General features: G+C 40.6%; 3 protein-coding genes across 4 annotated transcripts; 2 read left to right on the top strand and 1 right to left on the bottom strand.

The window, feature by feature from the left end:
• Nucleotides 1–5,824: 5,824 nt before the first annotated feature.
• On the top strand, nt 5,825–7,809 carry LOC129718923 (prostaglandin reductase 1-like). 2 transcript variants are annotated; one of them, XM_055670161.1, is made up of 3 exons: nt 5,825–5,943; nt 6,075–6,205; nt 6,262–7,809. In XM_055670161.1, exons 1-3 carry the CDS (start codon nt 5,861–5,863, stop codon nt 7,143–7,145), a joined length of 1,098 nt encoding a protein of 365 aa, XP_055526136.1. In that variant the 5' UTR covers nt 5,825–5,860; the 3' UTR covers nt 7,146–7,809. The 2 variants fall into 2 exon arrangements, with proteins under 2 accessions (XP_055526136.1, XP_055526137.1); XM_055670162.1 differs by having other exon boundaries at nt 5,915–6,004.
• Nucleotides 7,191–9,593, bottom strand: LOC129718916 (F-box/LRR-repeat protein 4). The gene is made up of 3 exons (XM_055670139.1): nt 9,063–9,593; nt 8,173–8,972; nt 7,191–8,121 (listed from the first exon to the last, which is right to left on the bottom strand). Exons 1-3 carry the CDS (start codon nt 9,351–9,353, stop codon nt 7,335–7,337), a joined length of 1,878 nt encoding a protein of 625 aa, XP_055526114.1. The 5' UTR covers nt 9,354–9,593; the 3' UTR covers nt 7,191–7,334.
• A 5,907-nt stretch (nt 9,594–15,500) lies between these two features.
• On the top strand, nt 15,501–19,589 carry LOC129718933 (histone H2A, sperm-like). Its single transcript, XM_055670175.1, has one exon. The coding sequence runs from the start codon at nt 18,671–18,673 to the stop codon at nt 19,244–19,246; it is 576 nt and encodes a 191-aa protein (XP_055526150.1). The 5' UTR covers nt 15,501–18,670; the 3' UTR covers nt 19,247–19,589.
• The last annotated feature ends 326 nt before the right edge of the window (nt 19,590–19,915 follow it).

Genomic DNA, 19,915 nt, shown 5'->3' with positions numbered 1-19,915 from the left:
CGATGACGAATTATACGTCGTGTTTTGGGCACTCGTCATAGATTCGCTCAAGCTTGTCATAGAACTCATCTTTGACTTCATCGGATTTGTCGTTCGTCGGTGCGTAGGTATTGATTAAACTGTAGTTGAAGAATTTGCCCTTAATCTACTGAGCTAATTATTTTATTTTTTTTTAATTCTTTTTTTCTTAAAAAAAAAATATTTTTACGTTGAATTATTTTTCGGAGATACAAAATTATTATTTACAATATTGCCGAAACCGGCTAAAAAAGAATATGGACCCAAAATAAACTAGAGGGCCAGAGGAGGCCCCAATAGTAAAAAAGAACATAGAATAAACGAAAACGCTGCTAAGGACCAGAAAAGGCCGGAAAAGACGATGATCCCAAATTAAGTTAAGAATCGCCCAAAACGGCTTTCGACCTCCGAAAAACATCAAAATAATACTGAATTGAGCTCAGGATAGCCAGAAACCGCTTCTGAAGGTAATAAAAAACACGAAAAGCATTTGTTAATTTTTCCATTACAGAGCTGATCAGAACAGATAATTCATTTGGGGTTCAATCGAATTGGTGTAAAAAATCGAAAAAAAAAAATAAAGAACGATAGTAATAAAATCATGGTGCTCCCACAGACCGTTATTATAAAACGCCAAAAGTAAGGCCTTCTTCTATGAAACAATTTTGCTGAAGACATTGATTACATAAAATCATGGGCGCAACTACGGGGGGGCTTCAGCCCCCTCTAGAAAGTGTTTAGCCCCCCTAGAATTTCTCAGAGAATGATTATATTCAATATAAATACATTCCATACTACTTATCAGAGCATCACAATCAACACAAATTGAGATGTCGTCATTCATTGGCTAAGAACTAGTTCTGCACCCAGGATCGTTTCTCAAACCTAGCTCTCTTACTCATCTTATCAGTCAGACAAGAGCTGTAGTAACTTGTGCTGTATCAAGAAGTTGTCGCCATTTTACTCGGTTTTGGGCTGTGTTTCACCAGTTCCTGCGCCTCTTACTTTCTGGTGCCGGTAGGGTTTGCTGAAGAGAAGTGATTTCATAGGGTTGTCGTCCGGCATCCTTACGACGTGACCGGCCCACCGCAACTTATTGTCTTTCGCCAGGTGCGCAATGGGGTTCTCTCCAAGCAGCGCTTGTAGCTAATGGTTCATGCGCTGTCGCCGTTATCCGTCGTCCGTTTGTACTCCACCGTAGATAGTACACAGCACCTTCCGTTCGAAAACACCAAGAGGACTTCCGTAGAGAACTACCGGTTTTATCAGGGTTTTGTAGTTTTTTGTATTGAAGTAGTCATGTCCGATCAGCACTGTGATTGGTGCGTACGTATGTAATGTCTGTGAAGAACGGGCCGTTAATGAGAACGTGGTCAATCGTTTTGCTGTACGTTGGTCGAGGAAAGAAGGGACTTTGGACTGCCAGCCCGTGGGAAGCTGCGGAGTCCCAGTCCGCACAAATGACATGTTGGTGACCTTTAAGAGAAGATTTATATTCGTATGAGAATATGTTCTGTAAATGGTCAGGAATGCTGAGAAAGCGTCGAAAAGGCGGGGCTTAGAGCCTTACACAAACTTTTAGTAATTGTCACAAAGTGGTTTGTTAGAAATTTCCTACATTTACATATTTTCAACTTGGTGATATTTATAGGAAAGACAAGAAACACTTCTATTTTTTTTAAATTGTCACCGCGAGACATATTTTTATCAACACATTCATGAATATTTTTCGTGACAAAGCTCTTAAACAAAATATACTATTCGTGACCAACTCCCGAACATCGATATTTTAGTTTTTTTTTTATTTCGCCGATGGAAATGATTGAATGTGTACATATAAGTAATAGCATAGAACAAGTTGAAATTGCGAGAAATGAAATGCCAAGCGCTATTTTCAAATGCAATCCCATTTTCATGGAGAAAGTATAGCGCCTACCTCTTACAATTTTCATGCGCCTTCATTAAAATTAAGTTTTAGATAGTATATTTAAACTTTCTAATATTTTGAAAACACGAAAAATTGAATTTGTTGATCTTTTAAGGCAAATGTCTGTTTATAAGTAACTCCTGTTGTAATCTTGTTACAAAATACATGAAAATTTTCAAGGAAAACGTCTGAATCATATTATGGTTTAATTTTTAAATCGACTGTTTTCGCCGCTTTTAGCAAGCATTTCTCCCATTTTAGTGAGCCAACAAACTTTAGGTGTTCGTCACCAATTATTCTTGGTGACTCTCGTAAACAAGATGGATTTCTCCGGTTTTAGATTTTTCAATAAAGATCAATTGACTCAATGACTCTTTTGAGACAATACCAATCGAACGTTAGTTTCAGGGAATATGTAACATGATTAAATTAAACTAATTTTTTTTGTTATATGGTTAAATTCCGCGGAACTATTGAAAAGATCACATATTCTGTTATAACAACATTTAACATATATTTTCTTACAAAAGTCACGGTGACTAAATAGTAACATTTGTTGGTCAAAGCCTGATGTTTACTTTTTCTGATATTAATTTAAACCAAAAAAAAAAATTACGAAAATCACTGTGACAATGTTAATAACTTATAAGTTTTTTCAAAAGGTCACAAATTCTATTAAACAAAACTTTTGACAAATATTTTCTTACAAAAGTCACAGTGACTAACTGGGGAAACTACTTCTATGGAAAGTCACTATGCATTTATAAGAAAAACTTAAATGTGCCTCCTAATTTCTTGGTGACTATTCTAAGACAAAAAGCCATTTGTACTTTTAATTACCACCGTGACTACTTAATAAAAAAATACTTTCGTTTCACAAGTAAAATGATTTTGTTTGTGACCCTTCTGGGAAAAATAAATAAATTGTAGTTCAATTATCACAGAGACAAAATGAAATAAATATTTGTTTTCTAATCATAGCCTTTGTGTCTTTTGTAAGAAAATAAACACAAGTTTTTCTATGAAAAGTATTGGTTACTCGGTTACGAAAACTATTTCCGTATCATTTTTAAAACGTTCGGGAGACGATTGTAAGAAAAAAGTCTTATTTTAATTGTGACTCTCGTGCGGATTGGGGTTGGTGCATAGCTGGCCGTTGTCGTTCGTCACGGTGTACAGGCTGTGCGGGCCGATCACCGGCTTATATAAGTCATTCCTTCCGTTCATGTCCCCAATGACATCGTAAAGTTTCTCCAGCTGTGCGTAGAACGTTTCTTTCTCTGCATCAGGTCTTCCTTCGTGAGGGCAGTGCACATTGGGAATAGTGTAGTTGTAGAACCAGCCTTTTATTCTCAACGAACACAACCTGTCGCTGATTGCCTGCCACTTCACCACACGACTCTGCATCCTGCACAGCACTATAAAACCGCTACCAAGCTCATTGGTTGTGCCACCGCTTTGGTGGTACTGTGCCTTGCGGTCACAAATCCACCGTACCTTCTCTTCTTCCAGGCAAAGCTCCTGGAGCGCAACGACGTCGAAGTGGCGGGATTCTAGCAGATTCAGCAGAATCCAGTCGACATCCGGGGCGTTGAGCGATCTACAGTTACATGTACCGAGCTTCTAATCGTCGTCCTTATTTCGTCGGCTGGGTCATTGCCTATTATTCCGGTTCGTTTTGAATTCTTGATTCTTCGTAGTATGTTTATTTTAGTATGCTGCCTTACTAGGGCTGCGATGCCTAGTCTCGCGACGGGGCTGCCGCCATAGGTGTGGTGTAGCTGGCGAGACACCGCATTTCATAGTTCAGCCGTTCGTTCCGGATCAGTCGCTGTTTGAGCCGCCCCTAGCCTGTGGGGTTCAGACAAGCTGCTCTCTAAGGAGAACAACGACCCCTTTCCTGTCAGCATACGACCAAGTCCCACCGGTTCCCCGGTTTTCCCTTGGCTGCTCGTATCACAGTCGGTAACACGTGGAGGTAGGAATAGGGAATTATGCCTTAAACCACACTAGGGTCTATTTTATTCCAGCTAGTACGGGTGTACTGTTAAAAAGCATTGCCCAGCCATTTACCAAACGTGGCTCTCCTCAATATCAAATTAGTGTTGCTGAAAGAGGTTGGCGTTGACGCTGTGTTCAAGATATTCAGTACATCTTCGTAGATTTTTTTTCCTGTATGGACTTCCTCACTGCGACCAGAATCGTAGATCTATTGTGAGATATGCCCGGGTGTCTGCTGTATCCCACACTTCTGTTAATAGCAATACCGCTATTGAGCAGTGGCATGCTTATTATTATTGTTCATCAGTGCTTGTGTGTAATGTGATACTGCTCCTTACACGCTTACTGTTCTACTATACCGATACTCGTTCCTCTTGCCAAATATCACCAATTATAATTCCCTGGAGAAGTTTCGTAGTGCGTCATTCTGGCCAGTTTTATTGATAAGAGGGACTTATTTTTTGTTAAGAGGACGTTACGCAAAGGTATTGTAGATTTCAGCGTAAAGGAAGGGTAACTGGTGGGGAGCCTGAGAATAAACCCATTCTTAAGTCCTTTTTGACATCGGATGGCCTGGTTCTACTAAGATTCGACCATCCGCTTGACAAAGCGGACTCTGTAACCTTGCGGCTACGCAGCTCCCCTTATCTTCGTAGATTCTATCCCGAAGTGATTTTTTCTGCTGTTACGACACTATTTTAAGCGTTATTGAATAAGCATATTAAAACTCCTTTTTCTGTTTTTTTTAAATTACATACATGAAAACTAGCCCCCCCTAGAAATTTTCCTTAGTTGCGCCTATGCATAAAATCAATTTTTCACAGTCAAATCTAGAACGATCACGATTTTTCGAATTTAGACCACTGTGCACTGTGGGATTTTCAAATAAATCTTTCCATTAATTGTAAATGTCTTGAAATATAGTACCTGGAATGTGTAGAAACTATTTTGGAAGTTGTTTCATAACATTGTGGCTGAAAAACGTGCTTTACATTGAGTATTTCGTCGTTTTAATATTACTTTTTGTACTTTACGACCTTCGAAAGGGCATTACTCAAAAATTTACCGTACGACGATTTTGAAATTTTGACCAGAGATTCTGGATGTCATAACGAATCGAATGGTGTACTCAGATTCTTTGGTGCATTTTTTATAATAACGGCCTGTAGGAGCACCGTGGAATGGTAACTGGAAATTGAACATAAAAAATGTATTAAAATTCTACTGAGCCAAGACTCTAACCTACGTTGTCGTAGCTTGTTAGGCCAACATCGTACATCGAAACCGAAAGGGTTATAAACATGCATAACATCGACATAAAAATGCTTAAATGAAAATACATTTTTGCAACAGCAGAAATTTACGACCAAATTGACGAGAAAATCTCCGAATCCAAAAATAATAACTGGAAAAAAAATTAATCCGAGCTTAAAAATTACCGAAAAATTCATTTAAAAAATTTAACTTTATTTTGTTTAGTAAGCAACACAAGTTCCAACAAGTCAGTTTCCTGATTCTATCCGTTCTCAAGTTAATGCAAAATTTCCAGTTTATCATTACTTAGTAATTCGGTATATTGAAAACTTATTACATAAACTGATTTGAACCATTCCATACCTACTAGACACTATCCCCCCATTATAAAATGAATTTTCCTTATGTTTGACATTTTCCAAAATTTTTCGAATTATTCATCATTCTAGTAATAATTCAGATGTTCAGGTTGTTCACCATTGTTTTAATTGTGAAAGTTAAACATTTCATATTAAATATTGTGACCGTGACACACACTAAGAGAGGTACAGATATCACACTGATAGTTGAATAGACCAAATATTCCCCTCAGTTCAAACCGCAGACATATTTCTCTTTTCCATATTATCTTATTATTTTAAAGCAAACATAAAACGATGAATGAATTATGTTGAAGTATGCAGACTGCTCTTCAAATCAACTACGAAATATTATGCAGTAAAAGACACATTTATAACCAATGAGTAATTTATGTTTAGTAACGGAAACCAATGACACAGCTAAAACCGCACCAATAAAAATAACGTTCATTATCGTTATCTCCTCAATTTTGACACTCCACGCACGATTAAATCAGCTGTTTTTTTTTCTTCAGACAATCCAAAAAAAGACCAGTTACGATGTACACTGCCAAGAAATGGATCTACGCACGGGCTTTCGATGGGAAACCAAAACCGGAAGATTTCCGTCTTGAGGAGGAAACCGTGCCACCACTCAAGGAGGAAGGTATACTTTGTCCGATTTGTTAATGTAAATTGACGAAAAAAGATTACCTATCGCAGAGTTTCTTGCGCGTGCCGAATTCCTCAGCGTGGATCCATACATGCGCATTTACATTCTCGCCTATCCCGTCGGATCGGTCATGATCGGAGGCCAAATCGCGCAGGTGGTGGAGAGCAAGAATGTTGCGTTCCCCGTTGGGGCACACGTTTTTGGTCAATTTGGTTGGAGGACTCTTTCGATCTGCAATCCGGCTGGGATTGATATACGGAAGCCGTACGTACTGCCAGAGTTCGGATCGCTGCCGCGATCCCTAGGGATTGGGACACTCGGTACGGTCGGTAATTCGGCTTACTTCGGACTGCTGGAAGTGTGCCGACCACAGGAGGGAGAAACTTTGGCGGTTAGTGGAGCAGCCGGTGCTGTTGGGAGTTTAGTTGGACAGATTGGTAAAATTAAGGGTTGCACTGTTATTGGACTGGCGGGGACGGATGAAAAGTGCGCCTGGTTGAGGGAAATCGGCTTTGACTGTGCGATTAACTACCGTACGGCCGACGTTGAGGAGGAGCTAAAGTTGGCAGCTCCGAACGGCGTGGATTGCTATTTTGATAACGTTGGTGGAAAGTTGACAGCGATCGTTAGACGGCAGATGCGAACGTTCGGGCGGATAGCGGTTTGTGGGACTATTTCAATGTACAACGATGGACCGACGTTGGTCGAAGATCCGCAGAGGGATTTCGTGGGAAAGCAGCTGGTACAAGAGGGCTTTAGCGTTCACCGCTGGACCGATAGATGGTTCGAGGGAATCGAACAAAACAAGCGGTGGATTCAAGAGGGCCGTCTCAAATACCGCGAAACCATCACCGAGGGGTTTGAGAATATGCCGAAGGCATTCATTGAAATGATGTGTGGTGGCAACATTGGAAAGGCCATCGTTAAAGTATGATTTTAGCGAAATTCTTCAAACACAGTCAACGAAAAAAAATTACCGTTCGAATAAATATCAGTTTAAAATAATCATAGGTTAATCTCATTGCAAATGTCACTCGGTATAAGTTAAAATGTAGAAAATTACCTTGCAAGTAAATGGAATGCCCGTCGAAGTGTCACACAATCACAACCAGCGGAACGCGAATCAAAACTCCCCGCGCTGCGGTCCGAAATCCATAAGGCTTCTCTTGATGGCTACATCGAAACAATCGCGCCACAAGCCAATCTGCAGCTCGTCCAGATTATCACAGAAGCTGAGATCAAGCAGACGTAGTCTCTTACAGCGGCACAGCAGCCGGTAGCACATTTCCGTCGAAATACCCATACTGCCCATCAGATCCAGCTGCTCCAACTGCTGGCAGTGAGTTGCGACAGCTTCCAAATCGCGATCGGTTAAACCCCGAATTGCTGCCAGGTAAAGTTTCCTCAGACGAGGACAACTTCTAACCAAGGCACGAAGCGATTCACCAGGTGTGGGCTCCTCCCGGAGACACCAACCAAAGTCCACCTCCTCCAGCTCGGTACATTTGGCAAGAGCCTCCAAACCGAACGAGGTTAGTGAATGTGATTTCCACATATCCAGCGAGATTAGCTTCTGGTTGTGTTTGGAGATCTGAAGCGCCACCTCATCCATGCTGACATCCAGCGAGCAGAACGCAATGTTCAGGTGGAGAAGTTGTTCGTTTCGTGCTAGCACTCGAACCAGCGATAAAGTGTCGATCGTGGTGCGGCTTAAATCCAGCCGTTCGAGGTTCCGGAAGTGAGTGAGCGCTGCAAAGTCCTCCTCCTGCGGGGTGTAGTTCTGCAGCGTAAGTTCGCGCAGATTTTCGAAACAATTTGCTGCAATCGCTTGCAGGCAGCTTTCGTTGGTGATGAACTTGCAGGAATCCACTCGAAGGTGGGTGAGATTGCCGCCACAGGCGGCCAGAAAGCTAAAAAATCGAAAGCGTTAAAATTTTGTATCGAATAAATCGACGACTTACTCTTTAAATTCACTTGGCAGAATGGCGTTAAACAGTCCGCACCAGGAAAGATCCAGTTTTTTAGTGTAAGCACAACGACCGCGCAGTGAGCGCAGCGTGGCGGACGAAGCACAGTTCCAGTAGGGTCGCAAGTTGACAGTCGTGTACAGCAGCGAATTGGTTGCCACAATCTCATGAAACATGCGGCTAACGCTTCCACAGCGGAACAGAGATCGTAGATCAAGGAACGACATTATTTTGAACAAAATCTCGTACGGCATTTGATCCAGCGAAAGGCGAGGTTCTTCGGTAGGCGTGACAGAGCGGCTGGACATACTCTCACTGACCGAGGTTTGCTCTTCTTCGGTGGAAATCGTGTTCGTTTGAAGGTTGAACATTTGCAGCTTCTTCAGGCTGGGATTTTTGTTCAGTACATTCTTTTGGCCTACAAGTAAGATTGCATCGATTTGGGTGAAATATTCCAACTGGGTATTGTTGAACTCCAATCGGATGTAGCGGGTGGGATTCGGGCATGCCTTCAAACGTGGACAAAACTGTCGGGCACGGTTACGCGCGATAGGGGTGACACTATCGTCCGATGCCTCCGCTAGATCCCACAGGCAAACCCATTGATCCGCCTGCGTATAGGCCCAAATCCGAACAATGCCTCCAGGATTGTAGGTTTCAAAAACTGTTATCGAATCGGGATAGACGGGTTCCTCAAACCGGGCTAGAATGTAGTCATCCACCAGCGTGCCAGCTTCCGGACCGATTTCAGCAACGGCAGAAGGTGCCAATTTCCACCAGGGGCCATAAGTTCGCTAGAATAGCACCAAAATCAATCAATTTAGTTTCTTTGATTACCGTTTTTTCTTTCTTTCAGATTTGATGCAATATTACTTCTTACTTACAAAGGCAAAAGTTTCCGGGAAATCACCATAATCCGGATACTTGGAGGGCTTCCCGGTTACGTTGTAGGCGGTGTAGGAAATGCTCGTATCACTGCCATACTGAGAGCTGAAATCTACAACATTCTGCGCGTACTGCTTGATTGTGACCAGCTTCTGCTTGTCCTCGCCGCCGCCACCACCGTCGCCTGCCAGCTGCAGGAACACATCCTCCTCGTCGTCCTCGGTTGTCTCCTCTGCGTAGCTGCTCGTTTCGTCATTATCCGATGATGTCAGTGAGTAATCGCTTATCATTTCCCTATGCGTTACAGCAACCAACACCTACTAATTTTCACCTGCTACTTCCCGGCACCGAGATTTCATTGGATTTTGACTATTTGCTGATGAAATTTTCCAAAGTATAAAATTTTCACACCAATCGGAAGGAACTGCCACCGCAAATTGAGTTAACTACACTTCGCTTTTTCACTACTACCTGTGAAGACAATGGCAAGTCTTTCGGGTTGTTACAAGCAAAACAAAAACATAAATCCTTGACAGCTGAAAGTGCATTTGCACTCTAGAGAGTGAAGTTGGCCAACAAATCAACTGTGGTTTTTTCTATCATGCCAGTCACAACGGACCCTCTGGCAAGCGGTCATAATTTAGTTACTCAGTGGTATGGAAAAAATATCGTGAGGGTACGAAATATTTTTTTGTAACAGCTGAAATATAATACCAAAACGCTGAAAAATTTCTTTCATTTAGAATTTACGTATTTAAAAACTTGAGATATTCATTGTCCTATAAGCTTTCAGAATTTCAAGTTCTCCATATTTTGTAATTTTAAAGCTCTATGATTTTAAAGTTTCATTTTTGATTTTACTGAAACTTTGAACAGTGTTCTCATAGACTTAAGATGTCATTTTGTGTTGTTAGTATTTTTTTAGTACAGTCAAACCTGTTTTTGTGCGAGGATAGGGACCGCACAACATTTATTGCATAAAATTCATTTGAAACGTTTTGTTTAAGATGTTCAAAAGTTTCAGAGGTATTTTCTGAATTTTTCAATAATTTTACGGAAACATTGTTCTATAGCTACTCGAATGAATTTTTTTATGCGATTTATTTTGTGCGGTCCCTATCCCACGCACGAAAAAGGTTCGACTATATTAGAATACGTAGCGATGGAGGAGTATTGAGATTTGCCAAATTTAGAGTTACGTAACAAATTCCAACAAAAAACAAAAAACCGTGTAAATTCCGGAATCCGCGTAAAAAACGCGTAAATTCCGGAGTCCGCGTAAAAAAACCCGCGTAAAAAGCGACCTTAGTGTATATTGCATTTCGAAGAAAAAAGTGAAATTTGAAATGGTGCTTTTTTCTTATGTTGAACTCTTTCAAGTATTTATTCATAATATTTGAATATATGAAAAAGAAGGAAGAGCAATGCGAATTTTGAGGAAAAAACTAACTTTATGATCATTTGATCAACTATTTTGATGGAATACAGAAAAAAAAACAATTTCATTCTTTCATTATCCAAAAAGAACATTGTACTTCGACACCTAGTGCGTGAAGCGATAGTGTTCTAGATCTTCGTAAAACTTATTTGTATTATGAAATCGATTAATGAATGTTGTTAGAAAACGGCTGTCAAAAACAATAATTATTTTTTCAGCGTAAAATCAAACTTTCTTCTGCAATTATATTTACAACAGTTCACAGTGTATAATAAATGCAACATTTTGTAGAAGAAAGTAATCAAATGGTGCTTTCGAGTTACCTGACTCCTAAGATAGGTTCTTTCATCGATCGACACGTTGATCAGGCGATAATTCCAACGTTTAATTTATATTAGCACCAGGCCTCGATAAAGTACTGCGGTGCGACACTATATTGACGACTCGGCTCTTTTTATTATAACAGTCTCATGAATAAGCTATTCATGGGAGCTCACATACAGCTTACATAAAACTTACACAGGCAACGAGGCTTTGTTGGTTGCACACGATATTTCATTCTTGCGCATGTATTTTTCTCGTTCGGAAATGACACTGTGCGTTGCCAGGTATCCAGATTTGTCTGGGTTATCCAGATTTTTGAACTTGTATCCAGACAGGCAGATTAGATGTCCAATTTTCCAGGTTTTTTATAAATGATCCAATTTTTTTCTCACCACCTAAATTTTTTTGCCGGGTCTTGGTAATTTACTACCGAGAATGGCACCACTGAGTGCTCGGTAAAAAAAAATGACAGCTTACACATTTTTTCGTAAATCTCGGTTTACCAAACTGAAATTTCGGCACAAAATATCTGAAATCCGAGATTTAAATTAGGTTGAACCGTGATTCACGTAAAAATGTGACAGCTTCAAATTTTGCAATTTTGTCACAAAAAATGTTGCGTACCCCAAAAAATTTGACCCGAAAAAAAATAACATTTCTCCCAAGAAAGCCTAGTTTGTTCATTTCGAGGATGTGGTTTGGCCTGAGCTGTTGACAGTTGGCTGATCTGCTGCGGGTGGCTGATCTGCTGCACGTTTATCCTATTTCTTAATGAATACGGAGCAACGCGTTTCATATATTTTCCCAATATTGATAATATTCCCCATGTGAGAAAAAAACGTATTTCGCACACCCTCGCTTTCATTAGAACATCGGCCTTACTCTCGTGAATCATAATCACCTAATTAGCGACAGCTTGGAAGAACCAACAGACAAAGAAAGATGAATTACATTGCACCAAATGGGCTATTATCAGTGGCTGCCGGGCTGTGTACCGAACGTATGAGAGGTAGGGAAGCTGTGCAATACAATGAGAGTCGAACTAGTTTGAAGTTTGTTGTCACGGAAAGATAGTACTTTTCAGAAGGCTGGTTAGCACAAAGAACTTGTGCAAAGTTTCAGTCAAACCAAAAATCATAATTAAGAAGACATTTTAAAAGTGCCGCACTTTTATTAAAATTGCTTACGATGAAGCAAAAGTCGTAGTTAACCGGTTTTCAAACTTCTGGAATCGTGTGACGCTGAGTGATATTTCGTTTATCAAATCACTAAGGAGACATCCTTTTCAACGGATAAAGAAGATCCGGTCGACCACGATCTACAAGGATATCGCCAGTTGTTAAAGTTATGTTTTTTTTTATGAGAAACTATTTGTCCTTCCATACTCGGCACAGGCTCAGGCCAAACCACATCCTCGAAATGAACAAACTAGGCTTTCTTGGGAGAAATGTTATGAGCGTATGTATTAGGGTGGGGAAAAATAATCGATTTTCCAGAACCAAGTTTTTTGGTTCCTTTTGGGGCTCCACACAACCCTAAACTTACCGGGAGTCGATTGGTTTTGTCTCCGCTTGGCGCATTTCATTTCAAATTTGTATGAAAATTTATATGGGAAAACCCACTTTTTAGCATTTACCTTTCTAGAAAGCTCAATAATGCTCTAATAATGCACTACATTATGTTAAAGTATAGTATTTTAGATGCCGAACAACTTTGCAGAAGACACTGAAGAGCTAGAATGTCCCTAAAAAGAGCTATAGCTGCTCAAAGTTGAGTATGTCGATTTAAATGCAGAAAATCTTGTTTTCTGCCAACATTACCAATGCACCGGTGTCAGTAAGATTCCCATCAGAAGTAACCTGTCGTAACGAGTTCATACGCTCAGCTGGACCAAGCAAACAAATGTAGGTCAATATTCTAGGCGTAAACAGAATCTACAACGTGTTTCAGAGGTTATTTCAGATGGAAATCTGACTGACGCCGGTACACTGGCAGTGTTAGCAGAAAAAATGATTTGCAACATAAATTTCGACATAATCAACTTTGAACAGCTCTAGTATTTTTTGGGACACCCTAGCTCTTTAGTGTTTTCGGCCAAGTTGTTAGGCATCAAAAAACCTACCATCTGAAGTCATAAAACCTATGGTTTGGGCCATTTTGAGCTCTATAGAATGGAAAATGCAAAAAAGTTTGTTTTTCCATACAAATCTCCATATAAATTTGAAATGCAATGCGCCAAGCGAAGACAAAACCAATTGACTTCCGATAAATTTAGGATTGTTTAGGGCCCCGAATAGAACAAAAAAACTTGGTTCTGGCTTTCTGCTATCAAGTTTCGTTTTTTCCATGTAACGATTCCCCACCCTAGTATGTATACATGATGCACTTGGTAAGGGGGCGAAGTTTGCTAGACCACAACGTCTTGTGGAGTTCGCAGTAGGCACGACTTCCAGCAGGGTGGCGAAAAAATTTTCAATATGAAGTTCCCTGATTTTCCCTGAAATATCATATTAATTACCGATGTTTTTCAGCATTCCGCACAAAAAAGTGCAACGTAGATTACCACAACTCTGGAATCCCAGTGATAAAAGTATTCAATCGGATATGGAACCGAATTGAAGAGTTTTTGCGCTGAAGAGTCGTTCAAATAAGAATCGCGCCTGTGTTAAAAAATTTTCCGAGTATTTTTTCGTTTCCCCTGATATTCTTTGATTTCCTTGAGCGAAAAATGAATTCTCTGACATTCCCTGATTTTCCAGGTTTTCGACGCCCTGTCCAACTCCAATACATCTGCGGATTTCTCTACAGCAGTTGTTGTCTGACATAACCAATAGTTCGAGATACACAAATTCGTCAACCACCTCGAATTCATCTCCGTCGATCACTACGCTTCTGCCTATGCGAGCTCTGTCGGACCCAGTTCCCCCTGCTAGCAGATACTTGGTCTTCAACATATTCACCTTCAATCCAACCATTTTTGCTTCACATTTCAGCGTAGTTAGCTTTCCGATAAGGTGTACGTCGTCAGCGAAGCAGATGAACTAGCTGAATTTAGTGAAGATCGTGCCCTCCATGTTAAAGGCCGCACGTTTCATAACACCTTCAAGCGCAATGTTGAACAGGAGGCAAGAAAGACCGTCTGCTTGTCGAAGCCGCTTTCGTGTTTCAAACGGGATTGATGATCTCCACATAGAACTGTGCACCATACATCGTGGCCATTTTCGTCTGTGACTTTCCATAGCTCTACGCTGGGAGGGAGAAACGAATACTTACTTTTTTACTTTACTTTTATGGCGAAAGATCATTAAGATCCTATGCCGAATCCAGAATACGTCTTCACAAAACTCGGTCTTGGGCTGCTACTCTCCAGTCTCCCCTTACACCCGCTGCTCTGGCATCCTTGTCGACAGCACACATCCAGCGCGTGCGCGGTCTGCCTCGAAGTCGTCGGCCTCTATCCGGTTCTCTACTAAATATTATCTTTGCCGGTCGCTCATCCGCCATCTGTGCTATAAGGCCAGCCCACTGTAACCTGCCGTGTTTCATCAGCTTGACAATATCAGCGTGTTTGTATACTTCGTACAGCTCGTTATTCATGCGCCTGCGCCACACCCCGTTCTCTAGTTTGCCTCCGTGAATTGATCGCAGAATTCTACGTTCGAAGACCCCAAGCGCTCGTCGATCGGCCTCCTTCCACGTCCACGATTCATGTCCGTAGAGCGCCACCGGGAGGATCAGCGTCCTATAGAGCGCAAATTTCGTACGGATCTGTAGGCTACGGGACCTAAGCTGGCTACGCAATCCGTAATAAGCCCTTTTCGCAAAACGAATACTACACTCAAAACAGAGAACACGCACATGTGTCGTTTTTTGATAGCGTGTAACTATCTTCTTGCTGCAACGCATGCATGACTCAAACGAAGTTTTAAGTAATACAGGTCGGACTCGATTATCCGGAGTTTTGAAAAAAAATTCGCTCCGGATAATCGAATCCTCCAGATAATCGAGCCGTTTTTTTATTTTTTTATTTTTAATATCTCTCATTTAGAACAGTGAGTTTTCTATTAAAATATGTTGTACATAATACATGTGCCGACGAAATAAATCAAAAATTGTCTTTAGACTGTGTGGCGGCGTTTCTTATACATGTATACGTAATAATGAGTTATGTTATATTGATTATCTCTAAGATTTGAATTTCAAATAACTAAAATCAAAACTACCAGACAGCCTCTGCTTCGAAAGGTCAAAGAAAATATTTTCCAGAAAATATAAAAGAATTTGATTTGATTTAGGTATTTGTCTGTTTTATTATCTTAAATATTAAGAAGAATTGAGGTGTTACATATACAGACCCTGTTCGATTTTGACAACACTCATTTTTTTTATTTCCTAAGCGACCTATAACGACCTAGACGCTCGATATGGCCACTAATGGGCTACTTTGCGGATTTCAAATCGTTATTGATTTCGCTTTATGAGTTTTGTTTCAATAATCCAGGAGTATCCGGAACACCACCGAAACAGGCCAGCTTGTGGTTCTAAGTACTGCATTGATCATGGCCATTATATTACAGAAATATGTTCCGGCCATAAATTCAAAACCGGTTGACCAATAGTGGTTGTCCTCATCGGCAACTAAAAACCATAATACCTTGCTTTTGGAGGTTGTTGATTAAGAATTGGTTGAAGGAACGACGAGAAAACTACTGAAAACGAACTACCAAAACAGAACGGGGCATTGTTGTTACAATTTTGAACAAACCCGAAAATCCAAATGACCCGGAAGATAAAACTACATTATAGAAATACAGAAGAAAAAAAATACTTCGGATAATCGAGCCATTTTCTCCGGATAATCGAGTCCGACCTGTATCAGGAATACAGAATTTGCAATTTTGTCTGTAAAACACAAATTGTTCGAGTCTGTGTTTTTTTCAATTTGCCGGTGTATAAAAGATCCTTCATAATTTTGAGTTTATAAATATTTGCGCACGCAGATTTTCTGAAAATGTGTGCGAGAGCATAACCTCTGAGGCAGATTTTTCGGGGTTTCATGCAGTTGCAAAAATTTTACAATCCTGCATCTCACTATTTTGTGAAACGAGAATCAACATTCGACCGTAATGAAGTGTGTTCGAAATTGTAACCAAAGCCTTAAATCCAGAAAAGCGCGATTAATAATCGAAGTACGCTAACATGATTATTGCTGAAAGCCCATGAAATTTATTATTTTACGTGAAAATAAACCAAAATATTTTGTAAAATGACAATAAATACAAAAATCGTTTGCGATGAATATTTTTTACCTTTCAGCTATACTGCCGGTACCCGGATAACTGTCCCATAATGAAAAACAACAAGTTGAGAAAACGGCGATTTAATATTATCCGTGAATTTTCGAATTTCCAGCAATTACATCCAGAACCAATGACCATAACAGTTTCATGGCACCACAAGTTTATCGTTGAGAACAAAAAACCATGGATGGAATTGGTTTTACGTTATATAACTTGAAAAAAAGGACAAAATGGGACAAAATATGCGGGTACATATTTTGTCCCATCACATATAAATTCAACCAGCAACCGGCAGTATCATTGGCAACGTACATTGTTTTACAGAAAAACATCATTAGTCTAGGTAATTAAATGACATACTTCTATATGCCTAAAATAATCCGATATACACTAATCTGGAGCAAAATTATATGTTTGCAGTTTGTACCACTATGCAGTGGGACTGTAATGCGGGTACTTTCAATATGTAATTGTAATTGTGTAGTATAGAAGGGGGCCTAGGGCCAGGTCTCCAGTGTATACACCGTCCATGCTATACTAGTAGAATAGTGGAGATGGAACAATAAAGCGATCAAGCGGATCAAAACAGTATTGTCCAACTTACTGATTTAAGACAGAACGGCAATACTGGATTTTGTACGAATCATTGTAATTGAGCATGACATCGTGCAACCCTCAAGCACTTCCACTGTCTCATTTCGAGTAAATCACTAGCCATACATAATATGACATTGGTTGTAATATCAATAGTAATAGTAATTTGCTTTTTTACATACCTGCTGTGCCCTCATCCTTTACTTACCCCGTTTCATGTTTGTTACCTTTAATCACTCTTTCATTGACCCTTGTTTGATTGTATTCCTCAGGGCAATTGCTTGGTTCTTCGTTTGCTCTAATTCTTGATTTTTCTCGCCTTTTTTTTTTTTTTGAAAAAGAGGAAACTGGATTAATGATTTTATTTGAAGAATAAAAATTGATATAAATAAGTCTGAATTACGACCGCGCATATATCTAACTACTGGTTGAGCGTTGGCTTCGAGAAAGTAGAAAGTAGAAAGCATGTCTTAGTTGTCACAATAGTCAATTAAAACTGCTTAATCCGTAAAAGACGAGATCAATCAATCTGACCTTTTATGCGGGTACCGGCAGTATAACAATACGCATAACAAAAAAAATGCTTTTTTCCTTGTTTCAAATTGACAGTCAATGACAGCTCATTCTTGTTCATTTTGACACTCACAAAGCTTCGTATTCGTTTCTCCCTCCCAGGCTTTACGCGGTCGATAGTGTCGTAAGCGGCCCTAAAATCGCTGAATAGGTGGTGCGTGGAAACATGGTATTCGCGACACTTTTGGAGGATTTTTCGCAGCGTAAAGATTTAGTCCGTTGTCGATCGCCCATCCACAAAACCACAAATGATCTGGGAGAGTACTTTGTAGGTTGCGCTGAGAATCGTGATCGCTCGGTAGTTCTCATATTCCAACTTGTCGCCTTCCCTTTATATTGGACATATTACTCGCTCCTTCTACTTCTCCGGTAGCTGTAATGTATCCCAGAACCTGACAATCCGGGCCCAGCTTAATAATCTCCGCTGCGATGTCATCCTTTCCAGCTGATTTGTTGTTCTTCAGCTGCCTGATAGCATCCTTATCATCACTTATCGTAGGGAGCGGTATATCTCCTTCAATCGCTGTGCTGACGAAGTCGTTCCTTCTACCGTCTTAGTTCTCTGCCTCTGCGCCATGCCTGTCGATCACCTCACGTTCTCTAATCAAGATTCCACCATCTTTATCCCGACACATTTCAACTCGTGGCACAAACATTAACATTGGGGCTTATCACGGGAGTCACTTCACGGTGAAGTGACAACCGTAATAGGCACGGTTAAAGTGATTCCCATTTGATTTGCACGCGTCTTTTTTCACCGTGAGATTTTTTCACTTCGTTCTCACCGTGAAGTGACTCCCATAATAAACCCCATTATTTGCTTCCTGTACTGATTGTTTTTACGGCTGGCTTGTGAGGCCTGCATCAACCTCGCCAGAATAGCATCGTGACAGCACTTTATAACATTGCTAATTTTAAATCTTAGAACGGTCAGAGTCTAGATAATATCAAAACAGAGAATCAATTTCAAACTGAATGAAGAATCGCCCACAAATGCTACTGAACATAAAAAAAAAGCAAAAACCGCATGTACTAACATGTGTTAGGGTGTGGGACTAGTTCGTCGGGGGTTTCCTTCGTCATAATTTTTGTTTCATTCTAATAGTCCCACACCCTGCTACAAACTAATCCTGAAGCACATATATCAAACACTCTTTTGATCTCTGACGCCATGCTCTTATGAGTTTATCATAGATTCGGCTATAAGCATTTCATGTTCGAACTGGAAACCAGCCTATAACAACAAATGCGTAAAAAAAACTCCATCCAAGTTGCCCGTTCTCCCTAGCACTTTAATTCATTTATCTGTCTCTTTAAACATTTCGCTCACGTAAACAGACGAACAAGTTTACCGATATTACAAACCACGACCGGCAACATGAACATTCTTGAAAACCAAAACACAAACCTCTCACCGTCACCAGTCACTCCACAATTCACTCGGTGCGCGTGCTCTTTTTCTCTCGATACAAAAACCAAACGCACAGCTTGCTACGCCACCAGTAGGGTATTTAAATTTAACCGCGAAGCTTGTGCTTGCCTGCATTCGAAAATCTCTACTCAACAGTACAGAATGGAAACACGCGCCACAGCAAAAGAGCGACACTCGCGATCGCAACGCGCCGGCCTACGCTTCCCGGTGGCCCGGATTCATCGGCAGCTGCGAAGTGGCAACTATGCGGACCGAATTGATGCCGGTGCCTCCGTTTATCTGACGGCCGTCATCGAGTACGTGGCTACCGAGATACTGGAACTGGCCGGAAAGAACGCGCTCGATTCTAGCAAGAAACGAATCATCCCACGGCACGTGCTGTGTGCCATTCGATTAGATACCGAGCTGAACCAGATGCTGGGGAATGTGACGATACCGCAGAGTGGCATCATACCACAGCTGATCGTTCTGCCCCCCGGGATGTCGTTCTTTACAGCAAGATGCAAGAAGAAGGCTAAGTAGGTAAATATTTAGGTGTTTGTTTGTGTCTAGTTATGCTGTAATTTTTGTTAATAAATGTGCTCGAAATAGTGGTTAAAAATATTGTGTCACTCAAATCCGCATCCGAATTGAACAATGAAGCCATTTCATGTCTCATCGGACTTCTGCGGCACAACAATTTGGTGCAAAACCCTTGGAAGTAGTTCAACACTCTGTTAGTTCTCCCAAAACATATTTGTTAAATAACAATAGCAATACATGATAAAATAAAAAAAATTGGTGCAGGGCAGTATTAAATAGTGAAGATAAATAAAATACACAAAAAATATAAAAGAACCATAATTTGCCAAGAGACTTACCAACTATAGCATGATGTGAGCACGTTGTGGATGAACTACAGTCCAACTGCGCTCGCTTCCCGGCATCTTCACACTTATTTCACGGTTTCGTTCGTTATCATTTTATCCGTATGGACAAAAATATATTCTCGCGCAAGAGTTCGACACCATTGATATCATGTATTTTCTTGAAATAAAGCACAAGATTCACTCACTCACAAATATCAAACACACCGCTTGCTGCGGCGTCCCTGTTGTAATTCATCGAACATGGAGATACGCTTTTTAGGGTGTTGGTTACAATGTATCGGCTTCTTGCTCCTCTCCGACGGCAGACTGCCGGTTGGGTAGT

The sequence above is a fragment of the Wyeomyia smithii genome, chromosome 1 (genome assembly GCF_029784165.1).
Source record: "Wyeomyia smithii strain HCP4-BCI-WySm-NY-G18 chromosome 1, ASM2978416v1, whole genome shotgun sequence".
Classification (NCBI taxonomy): domain Eukaryota; kingdom Metazoa; phylum Arthropoda; class Insecta; order Diptera; family Culicidae; genus Wyeomyia; species Wyeomyia smithii.
The sequence above is the reverse complement of the archived record's forward strand: the minus strand, read 5'-3'. Positions and strand labels throughout refer to the sequence as shown.